Source organism: Macrobrachium nipponense, chromosome 3, assembly GCF_015104395.2.
Source record: "Macrobrachium nipponense isolate FS-2020 chromosome 3, ASM1510439v2, whole genome shotgun sequence".
NCBI classification, from domain to species: domain Eukaryota; kingdom Metazoa; phylum Arthropoda; class Malacostraca; order Decapoda; family Palaemonidae; genus Macrobrachium; species Macrobrachium nipponense.
Genome location: NC_087202.1, coordinates 71,605,936 through 71,616,095, shown reverse-complemented (window position 1 = coordinate 71,616,095; position 10,160 = coordinate 71,605,936). Strand labels below are relative to the sequence as shown.

General features: G+C 36.3%; 1 protein-coding gene across 1 annotated transcript in view; it reads left to right on the top strand.

Annotated features, from left to right (window-relative positions):
* Positions 1 to 1,893: 1,893 nt before the first annotated feature.
* Positions 1,894 to 10,160, top strand: part of LOC135222217 (leucine-rich repeat-containing protein 49-like) — a 36,433-nt gene continuing 28,166 nt past the window's right edge. The window contains exons 1-2 of the mRNA XM_064260353.1: positions 1,894 to 2,057; positions 2,535 to 2,660. Coding sequence (XP_064116423.1) covers positions 1,915 to 2,057; positions 2,535 to 2,660 — 269 coding nt within the window. The 5' untranslated portion in view covers positions 1,894 to 1,914. The remainder of the gene's footprint in view (positions 2,058 to 2,534; positions 2,661 to 10,160) is intronic.

The window sequence follows — 10,160 nt, the reverse complement described above, 5'->3', positions numbered from 1 at the left end:
TCTTTCTGGGGCCAAGGTTACACAAGGTTTCATGCAGTACTGTGAGAGCCATTTGTGAGAGCACGGTGACCGTCCTTACAAAAAGAAAATCTTTTAATTCAGTCTTCACAGCGGAAACAAAATGGTAAGCGCACTTAGAGAAGATCTACATAAATATCACGATGTGTTCATAAGGTTTTCTAAAACACTCATACTTTAGGGAGAAAGAAAAATTTAAATGAAAAATCTAATTACTATAACCATTAAAATGTCTTTTGATTATTTGTCAATTACAAAAAACTAGTCTGCCGAAGTTAACAAGAAAGTATAAATCAGCATACCCGTTGACAATCAACCCACTATAAGGTATTAAAAAATATATTTACGGTGAACTTGAGCTCGCGCCAAAAAAAAATTAATAATTGAAGTAATGGCAGCGGCATCATTATTCCCTAATTCACCAAGTCAAAGCAGATTAGTCCAATGATTACATATCACTACGATAAGAAATAATTCCGCGTTATATTTTCAAGGTAAAAAGCGTCTGTCGGACTTAACAACAGTAAGCAGATGAAAACAACTGCAAGCAAATGACCACTGTTGTCGTGCTTTGGATTATTCCCAATCTCTCTGGATCTTAGTTTTTCTCTTCGGGTGATCCAGCACAGAAACAAAGCTTAAATTTATCACAGGTATTGCAGCCCGTTTACTGTTCTCAGTCGAGTCTAAAACGCTCTTTAATTTTCATTGTGGCCGTGCGCATTAAATCGAAGAAAAGCGCCTCAGTAGCGTAGTCGGTATGGTGTTGACGTGCCACCTCGGTAGCCGCGAGTTTGATTCTCGGGCGTTCCACTGAGGGGGTGAAAGATGTGTATTTCTGGTGATAGAAGTTCACTCTCGACGTGGTTCGGAAGTCACGTAAAGCCCTTGGTCCCGTTGCTGAATAACCACTGGTTCCATGCAACGTAAAAACACCATACACACATACACACATTAAATCGAAGAAGGATATATACGCCATTCACATACTGATATATTTCTAATGAGTTCACAAAAAGAAATATTTACCTTCGAAAGGATTTTATTTATTTCTTCATTTACTCTTTGATCACCACATACCTTGAAAAGGGTTAGTATAAGTACCCGAAATTTCATATCTGTAAGCTTTCTGATTAAAATGATTGTAGAATTTGCGAATTTTTCATAATTTTAGAATATATCTGGATAAATTGAATACACGGCAGTAATTCTAATCACAGCTAATAGTATCTGCAAATAGTTAAGAGAAAGAAACAACTAAATCTTAGCGTTTTTTTGGTTTCTAATGTCCGTTCGCCATCGCATATGGTCAACACGAGATTCCTAATTAAAAGCTTTGCGTGGTTTACAAAATAGAGGAAAAATTAGGAAACAATAGGGATAAGGGATTAACAACGCTCCTCGAGATTCTCACAGATATGAGGATATCAGGGACCTTCTCTCTACTACTGAGAGAGAGAGAGAGAGAGAGAGAGAGAGAGAGAGAGGGGGGGGGGTGAGAGGGGGGGGGCGAGGGATCGGATTGCGGGAGAATAAGAGCTTTTCGGTAACCATTGTCTGGGTGTAGTAAGGTACGTATAGCAATGAAAGGTAATGGAACTTCATTACAGAAGAAATTTATAAAAAGAGAAGAGAGAGAGAGAGAGAAAGAGAGAGAGAGAGAGAGAGAGAGAGAGAGAGAGAGAGAGAGAGAAAAGGTGTTATTAAAAAATGCTTTACATTCGAGTAATTATTTTATCGACCGCCTTCAATGCCTTACCGCATTCCGTCATTGTTTATCATTCTGTCACTCAGCATTAATATTTTAAATCTTTAATCATCTCACTCCCACTGGAAATAACTTTGTTGTTTTAACTCCCTTGACAGGAATTGCGACTTCTCAATTTAGCCGGAAACATGCTCCGCCACGTAACCGGGTTACGAGGACTCGAGTGCTTGGTCGAACTGAACTTAAGGCGTAACCTAATCAGGACTGTGGCTGACCTTCATTATCTACCTCGCCTAGAAAAAGTCTTCATGGGATACAACGAAATCTACAGGTTAATTACACAGATGCTCACTGAGACTTTCGTATATGATCAGTCAAGTGAGAACCAACACTCACGAACCTCAACATGCACAGACCAATTTCGATAATTATACCGTGTGACTTATTTTTTATATGAACAATGTTACACAACTGTCATTAATAAGCTTGCTATGAGCACTGAATTTATATTAAATATAATACAACAACAGAATAGCATAATGGTATTTGGTGGCAAATTTTAAGTTAGAGGTATTTCTTGACAGCTTTGCATAATAACAAGACAGAAGTTAGCTGTGCTACATATGCATCCTTTATAATATATGAGTACATATGTACCTCACTTAGGTACATTTTGTACATTCTTATTTAAGAAAAATCGTTAAAAAAATTTTCTTCTGAACACCTTTGCAGAAATATGCTTTAGGTGGACTCTAGCTCAGGTGGCAGTGATGTGTTTAAATTTTTTTTTATTTTTTTTTTTTCGCAGATACGAGGATATCGCGTGTCTCCAGAACTGCCTGAAACTGCGGGAATTGTCCCTGGAGGAGAACCCCATCAGTAGGCAGCCAAACTACTTCCACCATGCCGTCACCAAGTTCTACAGACTCAAAAGGTAAGTGGTGCGCTGCGCAGGCGACACAAGTGAGAGACAGCAAAATTAACCGACCAAGTTGTTTGCATGCTGTGGTTGTTGGTGGAATGTAAGGGATATTTATTTACACGATAACCAAGAAGAACACTATTCAAACATAACAAAAATACCTAGGAAAATAAATACCAATCTAAAATATTTGAATCGCAAAGAGGTAAGTATATGAATCTCCAAGTTCTTGATGATAAAATAATGGGATATAGATGGCTAGCAACAGAGAAATTTGGCGAATCTTCTTCGGGGTCCACAATTCAAAGGAATTTTCTTTACAGCAGCAACATCCCTGATTTCACTGCTAATAAGCTTCATTACAAAATACGTTTAACCGTTAGAAAAAAAACTATGTTTAACAGACTTGTATTAGAATGCAAGACACAAATGTAAAAAAAGAGTTTCTGTAACATTTTTGTATATAAAAAATATACCTTATGAGAAATAAAGGAAAAGCGTTGAAATTATTTGTTAAGAAAATAAGAAAAAAAGGCCTCACCTAGAAGTCTCATAAGAGAACCTAAATTAAAACCATAAAACTGAAGGAGAAAGGAAACTCTTCATAAGCGGGGCGGCTAAAGGGAGTATGAATGCATTAAAATATGAAAGCACTGTCTAAGAACCCGCATCCTCCAGAGGCCTACATAAATCCAAACGCTCAAGCACGAGGTTTTATTATTCTTAAAGGAATATTCATACACAGACATTATGGCAAGCCGACATACATCTGCAGCTTACTAATAATACACGCATGAGTGCGAGTGTTTTATTCCTGAGATGGGATAGTTTTCAATAATCAAATGATGTCTTGATACAATCATACTGCACAGCATTCAGAGAGAAATTAATGCATATCAAGACAAGACAATATTGCCTCCAGATGAAAATGTTGTAACAGGAGCATTTTGCGTTAATTTTTGTTACGGTGTGGTGGAATATGCTTAATACGTACTAGCTGCTATGCTCAGAGAACTTTCTCTGCACTGGAGCAGCATTTAATTTCTTATGAAGTTAAGAGATGTTGCACGCATTAAGATTATTTCTGCAGCATTCATGCTAATGTTTCTTGTAATTGTAACTTTGGTGGCGTCGCTTCTGCAAAGTGAGGACAAAGTTAACAGAATGTATATCCTTGACCATTAAAGCTCCATGATAAAAAAACTGCCAAAAAATAAATAAATAAAATGAGAGAGAAAAAAAATAATGAAAATAAATTCATGGTTGTCCCTTATCACAGTTCCAGTAGGCAACGCGGCCTAATTACTATACTCTGCAAGCTCTTCTCTGGGATAACTGTGACCCAGTGCTGCTCCGAATAACTTTTATTGTCTGTTGCAAATAGTCTTTAATTAAACACAGCAAGGAATCTCTATTTTCTTTGCCCAAACACGGCAGAAAGGGGAGACTACCCTTGCTGTTCCCACCTACAAAAAGTCGAGTGACCTTCCGTGCGTTGGCTATAGTGTAGATTCCTAATTTTCCTTAGGCTTGGCGATCTCCCAAACAGGCGTTTTCTAGAATCAGAGTCAACTACTGCATAGCCTTGACCACGAGAAGTATGAATTAAGTCATGTGAGTGGTTTCGTCACATTAGTTACTACAGACTTCTTGTGGCTCGGTGTCCTCTAATTACTGAAGAAGCCGTTTCATAGTTCCTGAAGACAGAAATAAACTACCTTGAAGTTATTCTTTGTTATTCTTTTACGTTTGGGTGACGGGGAGGTATGGGAGCTCACTTTTCTGCCCAATCAATTTTCCTGGTTTGAGCAATTTAAGCATAAGGCTGATGCTACCACCTGACAAAATTATATGCTTTACTGAAAATTGTCAACATACATTAGAGCTTTAGCCAAGCGCCAGATTTATTGGGCACAACTAATATCAGACTAGAATATCATACAATGCTCATAAGCATACATTCTAAAAAATAAAGTTTTAATTATCTTGACGATAAAATGCCAATAATGCAATAACTTTCGAATTTCCGTTACTTTTCCCGGCATTCCTTAAACCCTTTTGAGGATGAAGGAACCGATCTACCAAACATTTATAATATTCTTAGCATAGTTATCGTTTACTTGGAAAATAAAGTTCTCCAGTTACAGGGGGAAAGATGTTATGCTGATTTTGTCTGTAAGAAAAATTTTCGTGTTATAAGATAGTTTTTGCAAGGTTTCATGAAGCCAGCTTTCCTCCTGTTTACTCCTGATGAGTCTGTTTTTTTTCGAAAAGTTTTCGCTTTATCGTTTTACGAATATATCTCAATCATCACTCGGAAACATTGACTGTGGACGAGAGATTTGGCAAATGCTGAGAACAGTCAGTAGTTCCAAAAATCATAACATCAACACACCAATATTGGTAAAAGGTAGCGTATATCATCAATTTATGTCATGCTAAACAAAGAACTCTGCAGATTCACATACCACCACAAATCCCCTGAGATTAATCAAAGTAATGTGAATGCATGCATGCGGATAAAACCTTTCGATTTTCACGATGTCGCCCAAGGAGAAGTCAAGTGAATTTTGCACGCAAGCAAGTTGGGATTCAGATGAAATCACCAGAGCTCGGAATTTTTCTTACTAGTGTTATGTCGGGTCCTACCTCCTCGCTACACATAAAAACTTTAATCTTTTATATCATCATACATAAGGTGCTAATGGCATTTAAAAAAAATAATAGATCCTTAATATAATGACTACATAAAGTTTTGTTCTTCAGCGATGGTAATTCGTTTGTTTAAGAAAAACTATTTTTGTTTTGGAGGTAGAATTGCAATCTTATGCTATTCATGCCAACACAAGCTCTTGTTCACTAAGGGCCTCGTCAATTTCGTCTTCAGTGCAGTAATCTCTTCTGTCGAAAACTGGACTTCGAACAAATTCCAGCTTTCACGTCATACGCAAGTTTTTTTTTCTTTTGAGTTAATAAACTGTGATGCTTTAATCCCTATAGTTTGATATGGCAAGCAGTGAAGAAATACAAGAATCATCAAGCAACTTTTACAGAAAATGCTGAGTGATCACGAGTTTTAAAGATTTGGATTTGGTGACTGATGTAGTTAGTTTAGAGCAGTGGTTCTTAATCCTTTTTTATTACCGGGCCCCTACAAGAGATCTTCCTTCCCTCCACGCTCCCCTCGCGTCTGAGTAAAATTCTCTCCCAGATTTAAAGAAAGAAAGGAAAAAAAGAGAGAAAGAGAAGGAGTAGCGAGGGATAGGGAGGGAGGTAAAAAATGACAAAACATGGTGAGCCCAACGAGTCTAACTAGACTAGCAGATTATATGAAACTAACGATATAAGGCGAGACTTTTGCATTTTTTCATAAACTTCTGAATATTAGTTTCTCACTCTTGTTACGAGAATATATAACGAATATAATTAATTAGAGAATTTAAATTTTTTCCTTAGGGCGCCTCCAATGCAAATTGCTGACGCGCCCCCCCAGGTTGAGAACCCCTGGTTTAGAGGATCACTGATTAGCTGACAAAAAGACTTGCAAAGCGAACGCTGCCGGAATGAGACCGTGTATCAATTGGTGTGATATATTCAGATCAAAAGTGCTGACGTCCGTATTGACTCCTGCAGCAAAAAAAAAAAAAAAAAACAAAAAAAAAAAAAAAAAAAAAAAAAAATCGATTTAAAAACTCATGAACTAGTGATCTAAAAAAAAGATAAGAATACAATTGGATTTATTTATTAATTATGAAATCAGCGCTAAAGTAAGAAGGTTGATATAGAGAATGTGAGGCCACTCGTGGAAGACTTAAATAATATCTCACTGTAATGATGCAATATTTCCTCACGAATTCTAAGTGAAAATCGTGTTGTCTAAAAGGAAAAATACCGAAGTATAGTTATAAGATTAAACTTGTTTTTAAAATTTCCTTCATAAAACTAAAGTGAAAGTTGTCGGGAGAAAGGGGGTTAAAAGCCACTTGCTGCAAATGCAATAGTAATGTTAGTAGAAATGGGTTTGCTCAAAGGGGAGGAAACCGTTACGTATTAGCTTAACATTTTATCGGAAAAGCCACATGTTTATCGCCCTTTCGTTTATGTTAAAGGTCATGTACATAATACATACATACATACATACACACATATATATACATATATATAATATATGTGTATTTATGTATACACATACACATATATAGTTTATAAATGTGTTCATGTGTATATATATATATATATATATATATATATATATATACACACACATACACATATGTATATACAGCGTGTATATATATAGGTGTGTGTGCAAGAAATACAGACTACATACATACAATTATATTTATATATATATACTATAATATATATATATATATATATATATATATATAATATACATATGTGTGTGTGTGTGCGCACACATATATATATATATATATATATATATATATATATATATATACATCCACACATATATACACAGCGTGTATGTACATATCTCTGCGTTGCGTATTTGCATTTGTATAAGATTCCATTATGCACTCATGATTTGAATTTCTAATTTGAACCACGAATCTCCTCCTGGATCTTTCCCTGTGGATGCGAGATGAAGCACAGCATCCGCATGAGAAGTCTGATGACGCCATAATTGCCAGCAGTTAACGACGTGGACACACACGCTCTCAGACTCATCCAAGGATGAATAATGGGACTACCTCTCTAATACCCAAAGCAGAAGCAAAACAAAGCGGTCGTAAAGACACACGTCCCACGCAGTAAAAGAGTCTTTCATCTTTTAAGGAAAACAATAATAGGGAAAACGTTGCAGGTGGGGTTCCATAACTCGTATTGCACCATGACTCAGAGCTTCTTAAACTTCGTACGTCGCAGCGTAGTTTGTAAACAGAGATTTCCATAACTTAATTACCAGATGGCGCAAGATTTCCGCGTTTTGTTGTAGTTCCAGATCCTCATAAAGTTGGAACATTTAAGTTTCTATTTGATACGTATTATTCTCCGGCAAACTCAAGCTTATGTTTCGCTTGGTATATCTTGGAACGCTCGAGCAAATAAATAGAACGACCAGGTGAATGCCGAGATAAATGATAATTTCATATATCCAGCCAAACGAGACGAAGCAGAATTGGCACACCGATGTATGAATACAGTTATTTCAGTTAAACTAATTTACGAATTTCTGATGATCACAGGAGAATCTCATTACCACAAGACGTGGCTTCTGTGAGTTAGGTAAACGCGGCTCAGATGAAGATATAGCTGTGATGGAGGACACAAGTTGCAGCTGCCTGCCGCTCTGTTATCATGCAATCATGCATGAGATAAGGTTTGGCTCGCCCACATAAAGCACGGGATGCAAATAGGGAAGGTCAGAGGCGGCGAAGAGCAAAGTTCGAGAGGCAGAATATTAATTAAACTGTGGACAGATTGTCAGTAGCAGAATCGAATTCTGCTGGAAATTTCGTATATATTGCGAATTCTCTTTTAAACTTTAGCTTTCGGAATTTCTTTTATGTGAGAGAGCTGCGGGTATAAGAATGACAACAATGTTACCCTCATTCTCGGAACCCAATCAGGAAAGTATTTATTCTTAGGTTTCGTGGACTTCGGGAAAAAGACAATAGCAGGTAGACCTAGGGGGCAACTATAACACCCCTCCCAACAACAAATAACAAACAACACACACACACACAACACACACACACACACACACACACACACACACACACACATATATATATATATATATATATACACATACATATACATACATACATATATAAATATATATTATATATAATTTTCGTTAAAAGCAATTGCTTCAGTGGCATCAATAAGTTTCATGCAGGTATCTTCATACCGACGAAGCTTTTTCCGATTCTCGTTCGTCAATTTTTGTTGAAAATACGCAAGACTTCCTTCTTCCATTGATTGAATTTTGATGCCACTAAACAATTGCTTTTGACGAAAACTGTATGCGAGAAAAACTATGCCCTAAAAGCACGCACACATATAATTAAATTGAAAATACAAGTACATAAAAAGTCAAGGAAAATGTCACCATTCCGCAAGAGCTCGTGCTGGCACAAGGTCAGCTTAATCTAAAACAACAAGAATATCCAAGGTTCTCGCCAAGACGTTATACCTTCAATCGCGAATGCAATTCACATGGAGGACATGATGACCTCACTGACTCCAGAATTGTCTTTGCAGGAAAACATTGCTTTAATGGCTTCCAAAAATCATTGCACAAACGTTACTATTCCTAAACTAACTGATAAATCAGATCCCGCATCGATGAATATTTCCGAAAACGAATATAAAGAAATACCCTTGTATTACTGAAGGGTCCTTTCTTTTATACAAAGGAGGTACGTATGTTCAGTAAGAAATATTTCCCTTTTAAACCCAACTGCAACAGACGCTGTACCATAATAGTTCTCAAAACCTGTCTCTGCAGTATCACCAGAGTCTAAATATTACCCATCTCATATAACTTTTTGGGCATCGATAATATCCAGAAAAAAGTACATTTTATCCAACTAAAGCAAATGTAACAACCTTCGGACTATATGATATTATGAGATAACCCTTAAGAAGGGCATATTGATCAACTGAAAATGCTGAACACAATTGTTTATTTTGAAACTGCTTTAATTTCCCGCTTATATAATATATTATACTATAATATATATATATATATATATATATATATATGTATCTATCTATATCTATATATATATAATACAATATATATATATATATATACACACACACGCACACACATATATATACATATGTATATCCTCAAATCAAGTTCACTTGAGAATGTAGAAATAAACTACGAAAGTATTTGCTCAAAGTCCCAGTTTCACTCTACCTTCTAGCGTGAATTTAAGGATAGTCTCAAGCACGTGTTCCTTCGTGCTACATTGGGTACATATGTATATGTATTATGTATGTGTAAAAGCTCGCGTTTTTATATATCAGGTCTGGTATTCAATGACGTAGAGGTATCTAAACTTCACTTACGAAGGGAAAGCACATATACAAACGTGAATCACTTGCTGCTAAAGAAATGCAAAATAACCCGAGGAAACAGGGTCATCAATTCGATTCTTTTGCTATTTTCGTTCAGTGCATTGAACCGACTAGAAAATTTATGGCAAGGGAGGGCAAAATAGATTATCTGTTCCTGGCAATAAAGTATGCAGTATACATCGTTAGAAAGGGTACAGGGAAGAATGACGTACGTCTACTGCTACGCTATTCATAAGCTTCTTAAATTTGAGAAAAGTATTTCCTATTTTCGTCGTACACAACATAAACGATAATTCCCTGTACACACAACATAAATAATAATTCCCTGTACAGGAAACACAAGCAATAATTCCCTGCACACGCAAAGTAAGTAATAATTCCCTGAACAAACAACATAGCTAATAATTCCCTGTACACACAACATAAACAATAATTCCCATTACACAACATAAA